The sequence below is a fragment of the Dictyostelium discoideum genome, assembly GCF_000004695.1.
Source record: "Dictyostelium discoideum AX4 chromosome 4 chromosome, whole genome shotgun sequence".
NCBI classification, from domain to species: Eukaryota; Evosea; class Eumycetozoa; order Dictyosteliales; family Dictyosteliaceae; genus Dictyostelium; species Dictyostelium discoideum.
In genome coordinates, this window is record NC_007090.3 from 223,630 (window position 1) to 246,527 (window position 22,898).

Below are 22,898 nucleotides of genomic sequence, written 5' to 3' on the forward strand. Positions count from 1 at the left end.
TTTAGTAATATAGTTTATTGTTACTTTTTTAAAAAAAAGGATATCCTTTTTTTTTTTTTTTTTTTTTTCCAAGATTATTATTTTAAAGTTTTAAACTTGTTGCAGAGGCAACATTAACATTAGTGTTGGCAGCATTGGTAGCAGTAGCTAATAAAGCATTTACATCAGCAATGGCATTAACATTAGCAGTGGCATTTACTTTGGCTGATGTTTTAGCACCACTGATACCGTTTGAACCAAATGATGATGAACTTGATCCATTTGCAACTGAAACTTTGTTGCTTGATGAAACTGAACCTAATGAAACAATTGAATCTAAAATATTTTTTGATTAAAAATTAATAATTAATTAATTATTATTATTATTATTATTTTTTTTCTAAAAAGTTTTAAAACTAATACTTTACTAAAGATTGACATTTTTTTTAAAATTGGTTTTTTTTTTTTTTTTGATTATTTAAAATATTTGAATTATTTTGTAATGAAAAAAATAAAAAATAATTGTTCCAATTTATAGTTTTTTAAATTTCAATTTTAATATATGTAAAGAAAAATATTTAATAAAAAATTTAAAAATTAAATTAGAAAATAATATTATTGTTTGAATTCAAAATTAAATTCCTAGAAATCTTAAATGAATTAATTAAACAAAAAAATATACTGTATTTATAATAGATTTACTACCAAAATTTAAAATTACCAATGTTTATTGTTGTAAATCCCACGAATTTAGTTCATTAATTATCTAAAATTTAAAAAAAAATAAAAAAAATGTAAATAATAATTAAACGAATATATTTAAAATTAAATCTAATTTTAAAAAAAGTACCCTCAATGAGCAAAATGCAACATTGTTGGGAATTTAAAAATTTAAATTGTCCCCATTTACTATTAATACCACATGGATGTTATTTTTAAATTATTACTATATATAGAAAAAATATAATTATTTCTTTTAAAAAAAAAAATAAAAATTGAATAAAATAATATTTAATAAAATGAATTAATTATTATTTTTAAGTGTGGGTAAATGTCAAAATATATTTATTTAAACACTACCAATCTTACATTATTTTATAAAAAAAACAATTGTAAATTTATTTTACCACCTTATTATTTTTTTTTTTATTTAAGATAAAGAATACCCCCAAAAAAAAATATTATCTTTTAATTTCATTTTTTTTTTTTTTTTGGTATAGCCCCGATATTTTAGGGGTATAATTTTTTGATTTTTTTTTTTTTATAAATGTTCATAAGCCCAATATAGATTTTTGTATTTTAATGCCCTCCCAATTTTTAAATATTTTGGATTTTTATAATGACAATGAGTTACTAAGATAGATTTTTTTTTTTTTTTTTTTTTTTTTTATTTAATTTCCATAATTTTACAAAAAATTATAGAAACAAATAATTTTTTATGTTTTTTTTCAAAGTGAACTAATAGATTAATTAATAATTGGAGATAATGATTATTTTAAAACATTCTTAAAATAATATTATTTAAAACATTCTTAAAAACAAAAAAAAAAAAAAACAAAAAAAATTGTTTAAAGATTTATATTTATTTTTCTCAATAACCAATATTTACCAATGTGTTTTTTTTTTTTTGCTTTTTTATTTTTTTTATTTTTTTTATTCTTTTTTTTTTTTTAGTTTTGTTTCACATATTATGAGTAAAATTAAAATTTACGGAAAGTTAAACCAGCATAGTTATGGTTTTCACCTAACTCTTCGTTAATTCTAACAAGTTGATTGTATTTGGCTAATCTTTCTGATCTACATGGAGCACCAGTTTTAATTTGACCAGTACCTAAACCAACAACTAAATCAGCAATGAAGGTATCTTCAGTTTCACCTGAACGATGGCTAACCATGACACCCCATGATGCATTCTTTGAGTCAAGAGCGGCACGAATTGATTCAGTGACTGAACCAATTTGGTTAACTTTTAATAAAAGAGCATTACATGCTTTCTTTTCAATACCAGTCTTAATTCTTTCTGGGTTGGTAACAAGTAAATCATCACCAACAATTTGAATATCAACTGATGCTGTTAATTTAGTGTATGATTCCCAATCATCCTATTTTTTAAAAAAAAATTATTATTAGTTTTAAAAATATTTAAATAAATAAAAAAATAACAAAAAAAAAAAAAAAAAAAAAACTTACTTGATCAAATGGATCTTCAATTGAAATGATTGGATATTCTTTAATGAATTCTCTGTAGAGATCACCTAATTTTTCACCAGAGATAACAGCTGAACCGTCATTGTTTTTAGTTTTGAAGTCAAGATCGTAACCATTTTCAACTTTGAATTCAGAGGCAGCACAATCCATACCAATTTTAACTAAACCTGTGTAACCAGCTTTTTCAATGGCAAGTTTTAAGAGTTCAAGACCTTCTTTGTTGCTTTGAATTGGTGGAGCGAAACCACCTTCATCACCAACATTGATAGCATCTTGACCGTATCTACCACTGATGACATTCTTTAAGTTATGATAAACTTCTGAACCCATACGATAGGCTTCATTGAAATCTTTAGCACCAACTGGTAAAATCATAAATTCTTGCATAGCTAATTTATTACCTGCATGTGAACCACCATTGATAACATTGAATGCTGGAACTGGTAATCTCATTTTAGTACCTGCAATTTCTGAGATATATCTAAATAATTATTATTATTAATATTATAATTATAATTATTATTATTACTATTATTATTAATATTTTATTTAATAATACATACTTGTAAAGTGGTAAATTTCTATCAGCAGCACCAGCTCTGCAAACAGCTAAACTGACTGCAAGGATAGCGTTGGCACCTAATTTACCTTTATTTGGGGTACCATCGAGATCGATCATTAATTTATCGATAGCAGCTTGATCGGAAACTGATTTACCAATGACGGCTGGTTGAATGACTTCGAGAATGTTTTTGATTGCTTTGAGTACACCTTTACCTAAGTATCTTGATTTATCACCATCTCTTAATTCAACAGCTTCATAAATACCAGTTGATGCACCTGATGGAACTGCAGCTCTGAATGATGAAACAACACCATCTATAAGTATGTATATAAAAAGTTTGAGTTAATAAATTATTATTTTTCAAAAAATATAAAAAAATAAATAAAAAAAAAAAAAAAAGAAAAAGAAGAATGAAAGAATTTTTTTATTTTATTTTATTTTATTTTATTTTATTTTATTTTATTTTATTTTATTTTAAATACATTACCTTTTTCGGTGTAAAGGTCAACTTCAACAGTTGGGTTACCACGTGAATTTAAAATTTCTCTGGCTTTAATTGATTTGATGACGCTCATTTTAAAAAATGATATATATATAGATAGAGATAAAAAAAAATAAAGTAATAAGTGGGTGGGAGAAAAAAAAAAAAATTAAAAAAAAAAAAAAAAAAATATTGAGCTCACCAGTTTTTTAAAATTAAAATTTTATTTTCATTTTTTTTTTTTTTTTTTTTATTTTTTTTTTTATTTTTTTAATTCCCATCACTTTTAAACAAAAAAAAAAAAAATCAAAAAAAATCAAAAAAAAAAAATAAATCTACATTTATACAACCAAACAAAAAAAAAAAAATAAAATAAAAATAAAAAAATATATATTTATTTATTTATATTTTTTTTTATTTGGTTTGATATATATTTTTATTTTTTTATTTTTTTTTTTTCCAAAATTTAATCTCCGAAATGTCCCAATGCAAAAAAAAAAAATTGAACCCGTAATTATTTTCACGTTCACTGCGAAAAATTTTTCATTGGCCATATTATTTTTTTTTTTTTAATTTTTTTCATTTATTCACAATTAAAATAAAAAATATAATAAATAAATAAATAAAATAAATAGTATGATTGACAAAAAAAAATCAAAAATACCGGGGCTCAAATAAAGGATTTATTTTTTATATGTGGTTTTTTTTTTGAAGTTCCTTTTTTTTTCGAAGTTCATTTTTTTTATATTTTCTTTATTTCTCTATAAATACAACCAAATTTAATTCTACGATAGGTCTTAACAAATATGTTTTAATATTATTTAAAATTTTTGTTTTAAATAATGTGTTTTATTAAAAAAAACACATGAAAAGTGAAAAATTTTTCAAAATAACTGAATTTATTCTGGGATAACTCGATCTTTTTTAAAATATGCTGAGTTAATTATAATTAATTCAATTATCCACTGATAGGTCCATTATGATTAATTAAATTTTTATTTTTATTTTTATTTTTATTTTTATTTTTATTTTTATTTTTTTTTTTAATTTAATCTTTGGTATAATAGTAATAGTAATAGTAATAGTAATAGTTATAGTAATAGTATTGGTACCACGTAAACATCCAATACTTTTCAAGGCCCAACTAGTTATAGTAAAAATTCAATTGGGGTTGATTATTAAGCAATAAGAACTATTTATAGATTCATTTGTATCAGTAATCATGAACATACTGACCTTCAAGAATATCTTAATCAATATATTAGTGTGATAATTGAATATAGCACCTTCTCAAGTATTGGAACTTGATATTCTTTGCAAACATTGTGCATTACCTCTATCCTATAGCAAGAAGTTAGTATTGATCATGATGAAAGAACTTCAATTAAATAGAAAAAGTAGAAAGTTTTCGCGGGTAAACATGATGCAACATTACATTCCTTGATCTCTTCTGTTGGGTAGAATGTCAACTGTCCTATCAAGAATTGCGGTTATCAACTCTTGGCAGAACGATTAATAATAATAATAATAATAATAATAATAATAATAATAATAATAATAATAATATAATAATAATAATAATAATAATAATAATAATAATAATAATAATAATAATAATAATAATAATAATAAAAAGTTAAATATCAAAATAATGTTTTTTTTTTTTTGTGTCAATTTTTTTTTATTGAAAGTTAATTTGGTAATTTTATTAATATTTTATTTATTGAAGCAATATTGATAATATAATAAAAAGAGTTGCAAGTAATTTGGAGAAAACTGAATGTAAACTAATATCATTGTTTAAAATTTCTGGATTAAATTTTGAATCATAAAAAAAGGTTTGGGTATATAATGGTTCAAATTCACCAGAGTTTCTTATTTGAATTGTAATTGGATCATCTTGAGAATATTGTGGGGAATATAGATAAAAACGACAATAAATTTTTGTATTTGTAACTTGGTCATGAGTGTATTCACATTCGGTAGGAACTGAAAAAAGACCAGTTTCTTCAATTAGAGTAATTGTTTTAAAAGAGCCAAATATTTTTACACCAAAGAAACCATCACCACTTATTGTAAGACCTAGATCATTGATTGTTGATATTGAAGTGACTATTGGTTTTGTTGGATAATAGAATGGGAATGAATTTGTTATTGTCTTTTTAATATTTTCAAAAGTAACAGATGCACTAAAATTACCAGAACCATATGCAAATGGTGCATTTATTTGATATTTATAGTTTTGATCAGATTTTGATAAAAGTTGTTTTTTTGCTGAATGAATTGTACCATTGTCAAATTGAAATTGGAAATCGATATAATCAAAACCATTGTAACTATCCATCAAGAAATCACCACTAACTATAATAGTATTATTACTGAAAGTTGAAAATTGAGCTGAATATTCATGAACTATTAAATTTGTAGGTAATGGTGGTTGTATAACTATTGTTTTTGAATCTTTAGTAAATGTAAAAATATTGTACTTATTAAAAATTGTTTTTGTATTAAATTGTTTTACAATTGTACCAATTTGAGAGAATTGAGAATCTTGATTACTTTGTGGATTGTCTATATTGATATATCCACCTAAACAATTACTACATGTAAATAATAATTGGTCTTGCTCGCTTGTAATAGTTATATCTGGTACCTTAGTAAACGAATTTTCATCACTATAAACATATACATGTGAAGCCTGATTCATAATTAAACTTAATCTTGAAATATCGAAATAGGTTACTTGATCATAAGAAACAGCATTTTTAATATCATCAAGATAAAAATTATAATTTGACAATTTTGATAAAAAGAGACCCTCCATTGTTATTATATCATTTTCAATTGAATAACTATAAATAATTGGACGGACTAATTAAGAAAATAATATTTTTTGAAAGTGTTAAAATTAAATGTTTTGTATGATTAATATAGTAAAAAGTAATAGTATTTACTTACAGTTTAATCCATTTGTTAAAGTTTCATTATGATAATCATCATTAAATGAAAACACATTTGTAGAATATGTATTTAAATTGAATGAAATGATATTTGGTTCAATTAAAGTATAGTCTAAATCTTTTCCATTTTTATCATTATATTTAATACTTGTTATTGGAAATAAAGAAAATGGGAATGAAAGATGTAATTGTACTTTTTCTTGATTTTGAGTGAATGATGATATCCATTTTAATGGTGGTTGATAATTAAATGCATTGGAATGAACCATTTTATCTTTAATATAAATTGAAAAATTACCATTACCATTACCACTTGGAATATTGAATTTACCTTCTGATAATAAATTATTATTCAAAGTATTATAATCCAAGTTATAAATTGTGCCATTTGAAAATTCTAATTTTCCTATAATATATGCTTGATTATCATAAACTTTTGGAATGAAAAGGCCACTTATTGATACTATTGAACTACCATTAAATTGAAATATTTCATTGTCACTAATTTTACGAAAATCAGTTGGTAATTGTAAGGCACCAGATCTTTTAAATGGATAAATTGGAGCCTCGAAATATATTCCACCATTATCATTCAAAGTGATATCATATATGTCTACTTTAACTGCTTCTCCTCTATTTTTTGTATAATTTTTTGATAAACCCATTAAATTTGCACCATCACAATTTATACAATCAATGTATAAATAATAATTAATAAATGAACGTAATTCCATTTGTTGTTGTGGTTTTAAAATTGGATAGCTTTCAGATTTATTTTCAAAGAGAGAAATAAAAAAGTTATTATCAACAAAGCCTGTAGAGTTTATTACCAATGTAGTTGAATTGAATGATATTATATTTGACGGGTCTATTGTATGTCCACCTTGGAAATTAAATGTATATTTTAATTGTAAATTTTTTAAAAATAAACCATTTACTGTAATTATATCACCATTATTTTCACAACTATTGATTATTGGCTCTAAAAAAAGGTTTATTATAGAATTTTAGAATTTTTATTTTAATTAAAAGTAGTAGTAGTAGTATATATAAATAATAAAAATATAAATTATACATACTTATTGGTAAAACTTGAAAATCATTATTATCATTATTCACTGAAATTAAATTTGAAGAATTTTCATCCAATGAAAAACGTAAAATATTTGGTTGAATTAATGAATATTTAATTGGTGTTATTTTGATATTTTTATATGGACATACATATTTTGTTTTAATATAAACATCTACATTACAATCATCAGAATATTTGGTTGATGGTGGAGTAAAATTAAATTCTTGATTTTCATCACATTGGAAATAATAATTTCTTGTGGTACCACTCCTGTAATCTTCATTATTACCATTATAACAAACGCCGGAGGTAGGATTCTTATATGTTAATTTTAGTGCAAAATTATCAAAACCAAACCTACCAAGTTCAAAAGTTTCTGTATTTAAATTTCCAGTTATCCTAATATGATCCGCGATGTTCCCATACAAAATTGCAACAACAGATTGACTCTTAAAACTGGGCATTTCGGAACAAATAGAGAAAAAGTGATAATACTATTATTTAAAAATAAAAGTTAATATAATATAATATTTATTATTTTTAATCAAGTTTGGTTATACTTACACTTGAACCCACTTTATGTTCAAAACGATATACAACATCTTTTAATCTTGTTAAATTCAAAGAATAAAAATTTGAATTAAAAATACACGAGTTCAAAACAGATGTACCATTTAGTTCATGATATAAATAATCTAAGCTTGTAATATTAAGTACATATAATGGTTTTGCTAATTTAATTTCTAAATCATTACCAGTTTGAGTAATTGAACTAAAGATTGATTCACTACTTTTTAAAGCTGTAATAAAAAATAATAACAAAATTGTTGATAATATTAAATTTGAAAAAATCATTTATTATATATAATAGTATATTATAATAATATATTATCACCTTAATCTGAAAAAAAACAAGAAAAAAATAAAAAAATAAAAAATAAAACAATTTATTTATTTACCATATCACTGTAAACACTGCACACAATTGAATTTTTTCTAGCTTTGTTACCTCTGGTGCATTTGATGTTTTTGCATTTTCCTTTGTATACAAAAAAGTCCAAATATAATTCGTTTTCTATTACAGTTTTTACACAATGTTGGTGAAATTGTTTTGATTTTAATTCTAATGCTTCTAACATCATATTTGGATTTTTAACGATTAAAGCATCACCACTATTTACATATAGTACTTTGGCTGCTTTTTCGAGGAATTTAGTCAAATTTTCCTCTGAATCTAACTATTCTTCATTGCCATATTCAATGGCTAAATTTCTTAAGAGTTTTATCGAATCTATTAATTCTTCGATCATTCTTTTTTTTTGAAATTTTTTTTTATTTTGTTTTTTCAATTTTTTTTTTTTATTTTGTTTTTTCAATTTTTTTTAAGTTTTATTTTTTTTTATTTTTTTTTATTTTTTTTAACAAATGTAATTTTTTTTTATTTTTTTCAATTTTTTTTTTTTTTTAATTTTTAATTTTTTTTTTTTTTTTTAATTTTTTGTGTTGATTTGTGTTTTTTTTGTTTTTTTGATTTGGCCACTTGTTTTTATTTTCTAATTTCCCCATACCCCCTTCTATTAATTGCAACCAAATCAAGTTCTAATTTTTGTGTCCTTGTTAACTTTGTTTTTGCAACTTTTTTTGAAGGTATCACATTAACGATTTTTCCTATTGATGGTGATTTGGAAGGTGATTTAAATGGTGATTTAAAAGGTGAATTGGAAGGTGATTTAAATGGTGAATTGGAAGGTGAAATGGATGGTGATTTGGAAGGTGATTTAAATGGTGATTTGGAAGGTGATTTAAATGGTGATTTAAATGGTGAATTGGAAGGTGAAATGGATGGTGATTTGAGAGGTGATTTGGATGGTTTAGAATGTGATTTTAAAGGAGGTTTATTAACAATTGGTATCTTATGAGGACGGCCTCTGAGACGTTTAACAGTTGTTACTATACCACTACCAGATTGTGGTATAGTATACGATGGTATTATTTGCACTTGAGGTATTGGTGGTACTATTTCTTTTAAATTCATATCCTTTCTCAAACAATTCATTAAATTTGGCGCTGTTGGATTATTATTTAAAAATGGGAGTATTTCTTCTTGTTCCATTTCATTATTGAGTTTGTGTTGAAATGGATTATCGTTAATGATAGGTGGAATATTTGATGGATTGTTAAGAGCATCTTCCAAAACCCTAAATGGATCATTTTGTGTTACCAATTGATGCAAGTTGAAATTGGATAAATCCTTACCAAGATTTTTAATAAACTGAACCAGAAATTCAATAACTTTCCCATCATTATTTAAATAAAGACCAGAAGTAAAAGAATCAATATCTTTTTGTATGTTTGGCGATGTTCTAAAAATATCAACTGTTGATTGTTTATAAAGAACCAACTTGTTACCTCCTACAAAACCAGAGTATAAACCTTTTTTTTGAAGGCTATTGATTCCATCTTCCAAAAATTCAAGTTTATAAAGTTGTTTAGTGTCTTCCTGTATTACCTTATGAATTTTACACAAAATCAATATTTTCTATTAGAATTAAATATAAAATTTGTTAATTATTACTGTTTCATATATTATTAATCTTTATGTTTTAATTACTTACATTATTTTTTTTAATTTCTAGAAAGAGTACAGTATCACCAACTTTCAATCCCTTTGGTGGTTTTGAATTCCATTGATTTTGGTAACTTGTGAGATTTTCAAGAATAATAGCTGTTCTTTCTTCTTTTGAAACATCTGAAACACCAATTGATTGAGAGTCTTGTTCTGATTGAACATTAATAAACAAAGGAACAATACCAACAGCTTGAGATGGTGTCATTTTAATTGTTCTTGTTTTTGTATTATTGTAATCATACAAAGCTTGTTTTAATAGTTCAGAAAGAGACCTAGAAGTACCATCAAGAAAACTAAAATTTATTTATAAATGATTAATTAATAAACATATCGATAATTTATATTGTTCACAATATCATACTCTTGTTGTTTTAATTTTGAGATCCTCTCCTTGATAGTTCGATTCAATCTTTCTACCATACCTTGAGTTGTTGGTGTACGAGGAGCTCCATGTGCTGACTTGGAGCCTGGAAAAAGTTTTAGGAATTCTTTTTGGACTTTGTTTTTAAATTCACGTCCATTATCGCAGTGCCATACTTTCACAGGTTTGCCAAAGTACGTGAGAGCCAAAAAATTGTATATGGGAACTGTTCTCTTTGTTGTCAAACATCTAAAAAATAAATGATAATTAAAATAAAAAAAGAAAACTAATAAATTAATAAATAAAAAATAAATACCTTCCAGTAGCAAATTTTGTAAAAGAATCTATGCATAGAATAATGTAAACAACATCGGTGTCGTACGGTTGTACAGAGTCATATTGGATAAGATCATCTAGTTTAGTTAGTATCTTTTCATTATCATCATCGTATGTAACTTTTTCTTTATGTTCACCTTTAATTGATGTTAAATCATAAACCAATCTTGAGTATTCCTCGGTATCTACAATTGGAGCAAAATCCTTTGTTATACCTATTAATTTATTTAAATTATTAAAAGAGTTTTAATATAAAAGTTACAAAACATCATATAAAAATGATTGATACCAAACCTTTTATTCTATTTCGTTGGCAAATGTCACACGTATCTACTGCATCAGATACAAAAGAATACAATCCCATATTATAATATTTAGTCTTGTAGTTCCCATAGGTTGCATCTCTTCCTATATGACCTTTATGCATTTCTTCCCAGAGTGATACCATTCTATAATCATTAATTACTTCTAAACACACTTCTTTTGATATATTTCTATCTCCGCCACAATTCATGACTTTTTTTTTCAATTCTAAATAATTTTTCTTTTCTGTTTCTGTTTTTTATTGGTCAGAATTTAAAAAATGATTGTGTTATTGTAAGGAAAAATATTTACTCATCATGTAAAAATTTATAATTTTTATGTTTAGTATTTTCAAAATTATTATCTTCAATAAATTTTAAATAATTTATAATTTCATTTATTTTATCTTGTTTCATTTTGGGAAAATGAAAATAAAAAAAAAAAAAAAAAAAAAAAAAAAAAGTTTTGTTGGGGAAAAAAAAAAAAAGTTTTGGCGCAAAAAAAAAAAAAAAAATAAAATAAAAAAAAAAAAAAATAAAATAAAAAAAAAAAAAAATAAAAAAACTTATATAGAACTAATAATCAAATAAAAGATAATAATTTAATAAACTTTATTGTTTTTTTGAAAAAAAAAAAATTTAAGGTCAGTGATTTTTTTTTTTCACTACGCTACTGTAGTGAAATTAAATAATAAAATTCACTACGCTACTGTAGTGAAATTTTATGGAAAATTCCCTACAACATTTATAAAAAAAAAATTTGAATTAAAAAAAAAAAAAAAAATTAAAGTTTAGTTTTAAAAGGAATGGGGGGAAAAAATAGAATTCAAAAAAAAAAAAAAAAATCTTAGTATTTAAAGAAAAAACTTTTTCTTGGTTGTGCAAAAAAAAAAAAAAAAAAAAAAAAAAGGTTTCAACAATTTAAATTATTTTAAAAAAATCTTTTTTATTATAAAAAAATTTTTTTTCTGAGCTGTGCAAAAAAAAAATCTTTTTAGTGAACTTTTGACGAGAAAAAAAAAAAAAATCTTGGTTTTTAAAGAAAAAAACTTTTTATGGGTAGAGCGAAAAAAAAAAAAAAGGTTTTAAATTTAAATTATTTTAAAAATAATTTTTTTTTTTTTTTTTTAACAATTTTGTTTTTTTCAAACAATCATCATAACCATGAAATTTATTTTATTATTTTTATTTTTATTTAATATATTTTTAATTGTATCATCACGTCAAGACGTATTTAAATTAAAAGCAAAGGGTTGCGATAGTAATACATTAAATTTGAATGAATGTGGATCATTTTGTAATAAATATGCAAAAATCCAGAACGATGGAAACAATAAAAAAATCACATTCTATACAGATCTGTATTGCCGAACCATTGGTAACTATCTTAACACAGACACTCCTTTTATTATTCCATTTAATTGCAATAATGAAATTAATCGTCTTGCATATGATGGGGAAGTTTCTTGTTCAACATTAAATCCAAAATTTAATTCTTTCAAATTTGTTAAAGGTTCTTGTGTCGATGATAAAAATGTTACAATTGGTTTATGTTCATCAGTATGTGGTACAAATATTAAAATCAATTATGATCCTTTCCAAAATTACTCTATTTCAACCTACACTTCTAAAGATTGTACTGGAATTGGAAGTACTGAGTCCTATGGTTCAATTGATTGTAAGAATGATTTACTTTCAAAAGCTAAAAACAATCAATATTTATCTTGCTCCGAATCATTACCAGATTCTTCAACATCATCAAAATTAATTTCAGGCTATAATATTATATTATTGGCATTTTTATTAATAAGTATATTATTTTAAAATAAAATAAAATAAATAAAATAAAATAAAATAAAATAAAATAAAATAAAATAAAATAAAATAAAATAAAATAAAATAAAATAAATAAAAAAATATAAATTAAGAAAAAACATATTAAAGTCCATTAGTAATCCAATATTATAATATATTTAATCAAAAAAAAAATGTTTAGGAAAAAAAAAAAAAAGTTAATAGATTTTCAAATAAAATAATTCTCTGATGTTGTTATTGTTTAAATATCTTAAATTATTCACATTTATTAATTAAATCTTAAATAAAAATTAAAAAAATTGAAAAAAAACATAATATCAATTTATTTAATAGAAACAGTTCAAACATATTGTGATTTTTTTTTAAGATTTAATTAATAAATGCTAAATTTAACAGCAAATAAAATTTTTTTTTTTTTTTTTTTTTTTTTTAAAATATCACAAACAAAAAAAAAAATTAATTATTTTTTTTTTTTTATTCATTTTTTTTTTTTTTTAAATAACAATATAGTTTTTATATGAATTATTTAAATAATAGTCAAAAATATAAAGAGTGATATAAAATATAAAAAAAATAAATGTAACTGTTGTGGGGAAATTTTAGATATTTTTTTTTTTTTTTTTTTTTGGATCATTCTTCAAATAATTATCCATTTTTATCTTTATTATTCTCGCTCAATCATTCTTATTCCAAAATATTAATTAAATCTCAAATGAATTTTAAAATAAAAAATAAAAAATAAAAAAGATTAATTATAAATAAGTGATTAAAACAAATTTTTTTTTTTTATTTGACTGTAAAGAAAAAAATGAGGAGAGAATTTTAATGGATTTTAATATTTAATAAAGAAATTATTATTAAAATAATAGCTAACAATTGATATGAAACATATTTACTATCAACTGAACCATTTGGATGATCATCATCACCAGTGGTAGAAGTATGAGTGGTTTCACCGGTGGTTGTAATTGAAGAAGAGGTTGAAGATGTTGTTGTTGTTGTTGTTTTTTTAGAACAAACTGTTTTAGAACCAAAAGTTATAAAACAATCTTTACAAATTGGATTTTTTTCAAAAATCTCACTACCATTATTATTTGATGTAAATGAAATTGATGATCCTGTGCAATCAATTAATTGATCATCATTTGAATTGCCGGAATATTTAAAAGTATTTAATTCGTATATTACATTTGAATTCAATGATTTGATGATTGGTTTGTTATTACTATTTGAAAATTCGTTTGAAATGAATGAAATACTAGATTTATTTGATTCTACCAAAACACCATCAAAGTTATTAAAAGAATTTAATGTAATTGTAGCAATATTTACGTTATTTGAAATTTTTAACAAACAAGCAGGAGTTGAACTTTTTGGACCTATAATTTGATTAAAAGTTGAAGATTCAATTGATATGTCCTTTGCCTCAATAAAATATAACTTTTGGGTTTTAATACCAAAAGAAACTTGATTAAAAGCACATTCAAATATTGTTTTTTTTGAATCTATCTCTTCAACAATAAAAGAATCGTCAAATGATACTGAATTGAATTTTGTAAGTGTAAAGGATGTTGTGTAATTTCTGGAAAAAAATGAATTTTCTCTGAAAGTAACATTTTCAAAAATTGATCTTTCAAAACTAATTGAATTTACATCTTTTGATTCTCCATATCCTGAGAATCTCAAGTTTGTAGAATTTAAAAATTTACATCTCTCAAAAATATATTGTGTTTCCATCTTTCCATATACAGTATCTGAATGTAAGATGTCATAGTCAAGGCTGAAAAAGTTTACAAAGGCAACATTGGATACTTTTAAATATGTTTTTGAAGAAGGTGGGTTATCACCTTTATTATCAAAATCAATCAAATAATTTTGGATATCAGATCCATCAATAATGACATCATTAGAGTTTGAAGTGTATGTTGAAATTGTTATATTTAAACCCAATCCACTATGTATATAATTTACTTTACCAGGATATGTTCCATCTGCTAATTTCAAAACCAATGTAGAATTAATGTTTTCTGGTTTGCTATTATATTCATGGAAATATTTCACAGCGTCCACAATATTGTTACACGAGTCTTCAAAAGAACTACCACATTCACTTGAATATGAATTGATTTTGTTAGAATCAACAATTAAATTTAAAATTGTAGGGTTGGCATTTGGACTAGAACCTAAATTTGAACTGGATTTAATAGCAGAAACAAATAAAACACAAACTAATAATATGATAATATTAAATTTTCTTGATAACATTTTTTTCAATTTATTTTTTTTTATATTTAAATAAATGATTTGATGTTTTTTTTTTTTTTTTTTTTTTAAATTTATACTAAAATTTTTAATGTTGATAAAAAAAGAATTCTTATTTTTTTTCTATAATCTTAGAGAATAAAGAATAAAAATTGGATACCAAACCACACTTTCAGATATTAATTTTTAAATTTACCGAAATAAGCCATATTTATAAAATTTTTTCCTTTTTTTTTCCTCAATGGTTTTTTTTTTTTTTTTTTTCTTTCAAAAGAAACCACCAAAATTTTGAATTTTATTTGAAAATGTTATTTTTTATAATATGGTAATCTTTTTTTAATTGTTATATTGATCGAACTCTCTTGGAGAAGTGGATATATATTTGATTTTTTTTTTTTTTTTTTATTTTTTTTTTTTTTTAATAATCAAAGAAAAATGATTTAAAAATTTTTTTGGGTAAATGGAGATAAAATTTAGAACACCTTTCAAATTATTCTAAAATTTTATTGTTCTTTAAAAAAAGAATTAATTTTTTTTTTTCTATAATCTTGGATAATAAAGAACAAAAAAAATGGATATCCAAACACACTTTCAGATAATAATTTTTAAATATACCGAAACAAGCCATAATTTAAAATTTTTTATTTTTTGCCACAGATTTTTTTTTTTTTTTTTTTTTTCTTGCAAAGGAAATCACCCAAAAAAAAAAAAAAAAAATTAAAAAATTTAGTCTTTTCAAGAGAAAAAAAAAATTAGCAATTTTTTATTAATGTTCCAGGGAAATTTCAATAAAATATCTTTCCACTGAGCAGTGAATTTTTTTTTTTTCATTTTATTTTTTTATTTTTTTTTTAAGTTTGTCACAAAAATAAGTGAATACTAAATAAGTGAATTAAGACACTTTATTGTTGACACACATTTAAATAATAACAATAGTAATTCTATCAACTCAATATAAAATAAAAAATAAAATTTATAAAATATAAAGTTATCAAATTTATAGTAGTATTATTCAATCAAATAAATATGTAAATAAAAAAAAAAAAAAAAAAAAGAATAATAATGAAAATATAATTTTCTCTGCTGATGGGAAAGGTTTATCATTTAGAAATTCAAACATTTACTCTTATTAGTTCATGGTAATAATTTAACAAAAGCTATCAGATATAGTTAGAAACTAATGTAACTGCAACAGAGTTACTTGAAGAAATCAAAGATAATTTTGGAATGGGAGATAGCGATGAATTAACTGAATTAACAAAGTTAGGTGAATATAGAAACAGAAGCACAAGCAACAACAACAACATCAACAACAACAACAATACCACCAACAACACCACCAACATCAACATCAACAACAGCAATAGTAGCACCAACAACCAATTCAATAAGTTTATAAAGTTTAAATTCTGTTAATGGAGCAAATAGTATTGGTTGTGTATAAGAAAATAGTGGATATTAGTAATATTTTAGGTGGTAGAGAGGTCAGATTTTAGTAAATTTTTCAAAATCAAATTCAATAACATTATATTAGATTTGATAGTGTTAATGCAGCATCAGCACTAGTGATTGGTAAAAATCAAGATTTCCAATCTTTTAATAATAATGTGTAAACAATGAATAAATAAATAAGTTTTAATTCATTGTTAACTTTATTAAATTAAAACATAAATTTCTTTTTTCTTTTTATTTTTTTTTATTAAAAATATTATTGTCATTTATTAAGTTAATTTCAATTCGTCTTAAGTGATCAAATGTCAACAAAGCCATATTAATTCATCCATATTAATTTCTAAAGACAGGTTGTTTGTGCGTGCTGAAATTAATATGGTAACTTTGGCATGGGACATATATTGGACCAAAAAAAAAAAAAAAAAAACAATTTTATTTGATAGAAAAAAAATGGCTCCCTTAATTATAATATTAAATTATCAAAATATTTTAAAAAAAAAAAAAAATTAAATTTATTGTCAATCAGACTATATAAATTGCTTTTTTTTTTCCAAATTATAAAAATAAAAAAATTTAAAACATAAAAAAAAAAAAAAAAAAAATTGGTGTTGTTGATGTTGCTTGTGCTTCTGTTACTAGTAAATAAATTTGTAAAAATTGGCACAAAGGAAATTCTATGATTCCATACTACATTAAAAATTTAATAAACATTCTAAAAAATTCTTCTTTTGAATCTTTTTTAAAATTTAAAAAAAAAAAAAAAAAACCCATTTTTTAAAGAATTAAACCCACGAAATAATGACATCATTAAATTTGGAAACTTATATATAAAAATAAAAATAAAAATAAAAATAAAAATAAAAATAAAAATAAAAAAGGATTAACAATCTTCATATATCTTTTTTGGTAACTTTTATTCATTTTTTTTAATAATTTTTGAGATTAATTATAATAAAATCAATTTGAAAAAAAGTTGCTCATTTAAATTGAAACTACAATTTACATTAAAATATTAACCTTTTTTGAAGTCAGTTTCAATCTAAGTTCTTTTATTAAATTTCTATCATGTTTTTTCTTGTAGTAACTATAAATAGTAATTGTTGATACTGTGAGAATTCGTAAGAAACCACAAACTACAATTGCTGAAATTTTGGTTTTTGAAAAATTACTTGAATCATTTAATGAACAAATTGAATTAATAGAATTTTAAGGTGTACCAACTAATATTGAAAAGTTAGGATCAATTATAATTTGTTTTTTGAAGTTTGGTACAGAAATACCAATAAATGATTGAGATTGAGATGCACTATCAACAATATTCATTGATGAATCTTATTGAACATTTTCAATTGATCTTGGAATTGAATCGATTAATGCACTTTTAATGAATCTACCATATAATGAATGATGGATTTGAAGAATTAATTGATGGTTGAGGAATAATTACAATTTTAGACTTAAAATCATTCCTTATCCATGGTGAAATACATGAACAACCTGATGATAAACATACACCTTGTTCGGTCCACCACAATTATTAAAACATTATTTTGGCGGGTTTGTTGTTATTGGTGCAAAGTATTGAAATAATTTTTCAACTTTAACTTGTAAATCTCTTTCTTGAAGTGAAACATCTTTAAAACCAGAACCTTCTCCTAAATCAAATTTAATTAAAGTTTCATTAATTTGTTGAGTATTATTGCAATGACTATCACGAATTTGAATAAATAAATTTGAAAATGTATTACCAAAGTATCCATATAAATAAGCTGTTCCTCCATTTTCGTAAGTTGAGTTAATCGAGTCAATATAGATCCTTGGGTTTTCAACAACAGTTCCATTTGTTTGGTTATCACATGCACAAACACCAATTGATAAATCACATACACCGTGGGATTGAGAACAATTATTTAAGCACAGGGTAAATGTATATTCAAATAAAAATGGTGAAAGGTATGAAGATATTCCATCTGTTATTGTAATAGATTGATTGCCAGAACCTGGAGGTGTTAAAATTTCAATTTTCGTTGGATTTATTAATTTCGTATATTCACATTTTAAATCTCCAATAAAAACTTCAAAATTTGGAACAATTGATCCAAAATCCCCAAATAAATAACCCCTACCACCATTGAGATTACTTGGGTAATATTGATTTTCAATGATTCACAAGTTTCACCAGTTGTATATTGATCACATTGACACTTTCCATTATAACAAGAGGAATGATTTTGTGCGCAATTATCACAATCACAAAAATCTTTACTATCCATTCTAATTTCGTAGTGACATTGTTGGCTCTCTGATGCCGAAATAACAGATATACCCGAAACATTTTTTTTACAATTAAAATGAAAATCTGTGACTCTTTTTAAATTTTCATTAGATACTGAACCAGGACATTCAATAACATTTGCATCTGATTTATATCTAATTTGCATAAATTTAAGAAAAAAAAAATAAAAAAAAATTACCTCACCCAACTAATTATGTTGTAGAGAATATATTTCAACCCTACAGACTGTAGTGAAAAAGTCCTAAGGGAACAACAATAATAAAAATAATAATAATAATAATAATAATAATAATAATAATAATAATAATAATAATAATAATAATAATAATAATAATAATAATAATAATAATAATAATAATAATAATAATAATCAATAAATTAATAATATAAAAAAGTAATAAATTAAAAATAAATAATAATAATAAAATAAAAAAATAATAAAAATAATAATAATATATAAAAAAATATTTAAAATAATAATAATAAAAAAAAATTACTTAAAAATCTTATCTTATCTAATAAAAAACCAAAGAAAATAAAAAAAACCAAATTAAAAAAAAAAATTCTAAAAACCTAAGAAAACAAAAAAAACTAAAAAATATAATTAAAAACAAATTATATTAAATAAGAGTAGGCGTGGTATAATAATAATAATAATAATAATAATAATAATAATAATAATAATAATAATAATAATAATAATAATAATAATAATAATAATAATAATAATAATAATAATAATAATAATAATAATAATAATAATAATAATGATAATAATAATAATTATTATTTAAATAAATAAATAAAAATAAAAAAAAAGAAAGAGATATAGATTTGTTACTACTTTTTATTATTATAATTATTAATATTGTTATTTTCAATTAAATAATTATACTCTTAAAAAAAAAATTTTTATATCTCCAATTAATATTAAAATCTGTTTAAAATAAAAGTTGATCATTTAAATTGGAAACTAGAATTTACATTAAAATATCAACTTGTTTTGTAGTCATTTTTAATCTTAGTTCATTTATTACATTTCTATCATGTTTTTTCTTGTAGTAGCTATAAATTGCAATTGTTAATACTGTGAGAATTCCAAAGAAACCACTAATTACAATTGCTGAAATTTTGGTTTTTGAAAAATTATTTGAATCATTTAATGAACAAATTGAATTAAAAGAATTTGAAGGTGTACCAACTAATATTGAAAAGTCAGGATCAATTATAATTTGTTTTTTGAAGTATGGTACAGAAATACCAATAAATGATTGAGATTCAGATGCACTATCAACAATATTCATTGATGAATCTAATTGAACATTTTCAATTGATCTTGGAATTGAATCGATTAATGCTCTTTTAATGAATCTACCATATAACGAATGATTATCAACTTGAACTTTTAAATAATTTGAATCATCTCCATTTGATGTTTCTCCAAATTCTTTATCTGCACAAATTTCACTTGTTTTATTTACTGAAATCGATGCTTTCATTATTAATTGTAGTTGATTTAATTTACTTAAAAATTTAAATTCTGAAATTTCAATTGTATATTTAATAGATGATGGGTTCATTTTAATAACTTGATTACCAAATTCAAAGTCAGCTTCTGTTTTAAACCATTGTAATGTTACTGTAACATTTGTATTTAATCCTGAATTTTTAAAGTTTGTTTTAAATTGGCTTGTTTCTGAATTTATTATTTTAAATTCCCATTCTTTAAATGTAAATGAATTTACTTCTTTAGAATTAAAATCTAATTCTCTTAATTTTACTATTGAAATTAAAGAAATAAATAATTTATTTTCAATTTCTTTATTTGTATTGTTAATTGATTCAAAAAGTGGTATTTCAGTTATTGGATTTGAATAATTAATAGATGGTTGAGGAATATTCACAATTTTATACATACAGTCATTCCCTATCCATGGTGAAATACATGAACAACCTGACGATAAACATACACCTTGGTTGGGTCCGCCACAATTATTTAAACATGGTTTTGGAGCGTTTGTTGTTATTGGTGCAAAGTATTGAAATAATTTTTCAACTTTAACTTGTAAATCTCTATCTTGAAGTAAAACATCTTTAAAACCTGAACCAATTCCAACATAACATTTTATTAGAGTTTCATTAATTTGTTGAGTATTGTTGCAATGATTATCACCAATTTGAATAAATAAATTTGAAGTTGTATTACCAAAGAATCCATATAAATAAGTTTTTCCTCCATTTTCATCAGTTGGGTCAATTGAGTCGATATAGATTCTAGAGATTTCACAACCTGTTCCATTAGTTTGACTATCACATGTACAAAAACCCGTAAATAAATTACATTCTCCATGAGGTTGAGAACAATTATATAAACAAGGAACATTTATATATTCAAATAAAATTGGTGAAAGATATGAAGATACTCCATCTGTTATTGTAACATTTTTAAAACCAACTCCAGGAGGTACTGAAATTCTAATTGTTGTTTCATTTACCAATTCAATTTCAGTACCTAATGTTTCACCAACAAAAATAGTGAAATTTGGAATAATAAATTGGAATTCACCATTTATATAACCAACTCCACCAATAATTGTTGTTGAAATTATTGAATCAATTTTAATATTTAAAAATTCACAACCTATTCCATTGGTTTGATTATCACATGTACAAACACCTAAAAATAAATTACATTCTCCATGAGGTTGAGAACAATTACCTAAACAAGGAACATTTATATATTCAAATAAAACTGGTGAATCGTAGGATGAAATTCCATCTGAAATATTAACTTTTTTAAATCCATTATCTGGTAGTACTGAAATTCTAATAGTTGTAGCATTTACCAATTCGACATCTGTACATAATGTTTCACCAACAAAAACTTTGAAATTTGGTGTCATAAATCGAAAATCACCATTTAAATAACCAACTCCACCATTAATAGTTGTTGATATAATTGAATCGATTCTTATATTTAATAATTCACAATTTGTTCCAAAAGTTTGATTATTACATGAACAAACCCCAATTGCTAAATCACAATTTCCATGAGGAGGAGAACAATCATTTAAGCATGTAGTAAATGTATATTCAAATAAAATTGGTGAATGGTATGAAGATATTCCATCTGTTATTGTAATAGATTGAAAGCCAGAACCTGGAGGTGCTAAAATTTCAATTTGTGAAGGATCTATTAAACTCGTATATCCACATTGTATAACACCTATAAAAACTTGAAAATTTGAAACAATAGACCCAAAATCCCCAAATAAATAACCCCTACCACCATTAATAGATGTTGAGATTACTTGGGCAATTTTAATTTTCAGTTGATTACAAGTTTCACCAGTAGTATATTGATCACATTGGCATCTCCCATTATAACAAGATGAATGAATTTGTGCACAACTATCACAATCACAAAACTCTTTACCAACCATTCTAATTTCGTAGTGACATGGTTGGGTCTCTAATGCGAAAACAACGGTTTTTTCGGGAACATCTTTATCGCAAGTAAATAGGAAATCGGTGACTCTTTTATATTTCTCATATGCTGTAGGGTCAGCACAAGTTGAAAGAGCTCCATCAACAACTGTGGCTTTATATGTAACTTGTATTATATTATCGCTAAAAATAACATTAAAAAGAGAACCTAAATCGAATATTTCACTTGAAGAAAGTTTTTGGCAAATATTAATCCCTATTCCATTACATTCAACCAAAGGGGAATTTGTACAAAAGTCAAAATAAATATTAGATTCATATGTACCAACAAAACCCATATCAACAACATATCTTATATTTTTAAAAAAAAAAAAAAAATTAATAAAATTATTAATAAAAAACAACTAAAATATATACTTATACTTACGGTTGGGTGGTTCTAGTTTAAAAAAAAAAAAAAAAAAAAAAAAAAAAAAAAAAAAAAAAATCAATATAAAATTAATATATAATTATAATATAATATAAAAATTATTTTCTAACAACCTAAAAAAACTATATTATTATTGTTTTTTATTTTATTTTAATAAAACTTACAAATTAAAAATTGGTTCAAAATCAATCACTGAATCTTTAATTGCATTTTTAAAACTACATATTGATCCATTGATATTAAAAAATGAACTAAAAAATATATAAATAAATAAATATATTTGCATTTTTCTTCTTCAAA

The 22,898-nt window shown here is 22.8% G+C and overlaps 8 protein-coding genes across 8 annotated transcripts; 2 read left to right on the forward strand and 6 right to left on the reverse strand.

Moving 5' to 3' along the window:
* Positions 1-82: 82 nt before the first annotated feature.
* On the reverse strand, positions 83-420 carry DDB_G0283135 (hypothetical protein; the record flags this gene model as incomplete). The annotated part of the gene is made up of 2 exons (XM_634138.1): positions 83-315; positions 408-420. 2 exons carry the CDS (start codon positions 418-420, stop codon positions 83-85), a joined length of 246 nt encoding a protein of 81 aa, XP_639230.1.
* A 1,259-nt stretch (positions 421-1,679) lies between these two features.
* Positions 1,680-3,327, reverse strand: enoA (phosphopyruvate hydratase; the record flags this gene model as incomplete). The annotated part of the gene is made up of 4 exons (XM_634139.1): positions 1,680-2,081; positions 2,170-2,668; positions 2,751-3,066; positions 3,240-3,327. 4 exons carry the CDS (start codon positions 3,325-3,327, stop codon positions 1,680-1,682), a joined length of 1,305 nt encoding a protein of 434 aa, XP_639231.1.
* A 1,626-nt stretch (positions 3,328-4,953) lies between these two features.
* On the reverse strand, positions 4,954-8,123 carry DDB_G0283139 (hypothetical protein; the record flags this gene model as incomplete). Its single annotated transcript, XM_634140.2, has 4 exons — positions 4,954-6,104; positions 6,192-7,175; positions 7,273-7,762; positions 7,833-8,123. The coding sequence occupies 4 exons, from the start codon at positions 8,121-8,123 to the stop codon at positions 4,954-4,956; spliced, it is 2,916 nt and encodes a 971-aa protein (XP_639232.2).
* A 691-nt stretch (positions 8,124-8,814) lies between these two features.
* On the reverse strand, positions 8,815-11,108 carry DDB_G0283133 (hypothetical protein; the record flags this gene model as incomplete). Its single annotated transcript, XM_634141.1, has 5 exons — positions 8,815-9,807; positions 9,884-10,190; positions 10,259-10,507; positions 10,575-10,809; positions 10,889-11,108. 5 exons carry the CDS (start codon positions 11,106-11,108, stop codon positions 8,815-8,817), a joined length of 2,004 nt encoding a protein of 667 aa, XP_639233.1.
* Positions 11,109-12,060: 952 nt separating this feature from the next.
* On the forward strand, positions 12,061-12,720 carry DDB_G0283101 (hypothetical protein; the record flags this gene model as incomplete). The annotated part of the gene is made up of 1 exon (XM_634142.1): positions 12,061-12,720. One exon carries the CDS (start codon positions 12,061-12,063, stop codon positions 12,718-12,720), a length of 660 nt encoding a protein of 219 aa, XP_639234.1.
* An 813-nt stretch (positions 12,721-13,533) lies between these two features.
* DDB_G0283103 (hypothetical protein) lies at positions 13,534-14,976 on the reverse strand (the record flags this gene model as incomplete). The annotated part of the gene is made up of 1 exon (XM_634143.1): positions 13,534-14,976. One exon carries the CDS (start codon positions 14,974-14,976, stop codon positions 13,534-13,536), a length of 1,443 nt encoding a protein of 480 aa, XP_639235.1.
* A 1,224-nt stretch (positions 14,977-16,200) lies between these two features.
* On the forward strand, positions 16,201-17,635 carry DDB_G0283141 (hypothetical protein; the record flags this gene model as incomplete). Its single annotated transcript, XM_634144.1, has 2 exons — positions 16,201-16,384; positions 17,520-17,635. The coding sequence occupies 2 exons, from the start codon at positions 16,201-16,203 to the stop codon at positions 17,633-17,635; spliced, it is 300 nt and encodes a 99-aa protein (XP_639236.1).
* A 335-nt stretch (positions 17,636-17,970) lies between these two features.
* Positions 17,971-22,884, reverse strand: DDB_G0283143 (hypothetical protein; the record flags this gene model as incomplete). The annotated part of the gene is made up of 4 exons (XM_634145.1): positions 17,971-18,500; positions 18,629-18,855; positions 19,706-22,519; positions 22,763-22,884. The coding sequence occupies 4 exons, from the start codon at positions 22,882-22,884 to the stop codon at positions 17,971-17,973; spliced, it is 3,693 nt and encodes a 1,230-aa protein (XP_639237.1).
* Positions 22,885-22,898: the final 14 nt, after the last annotated feature.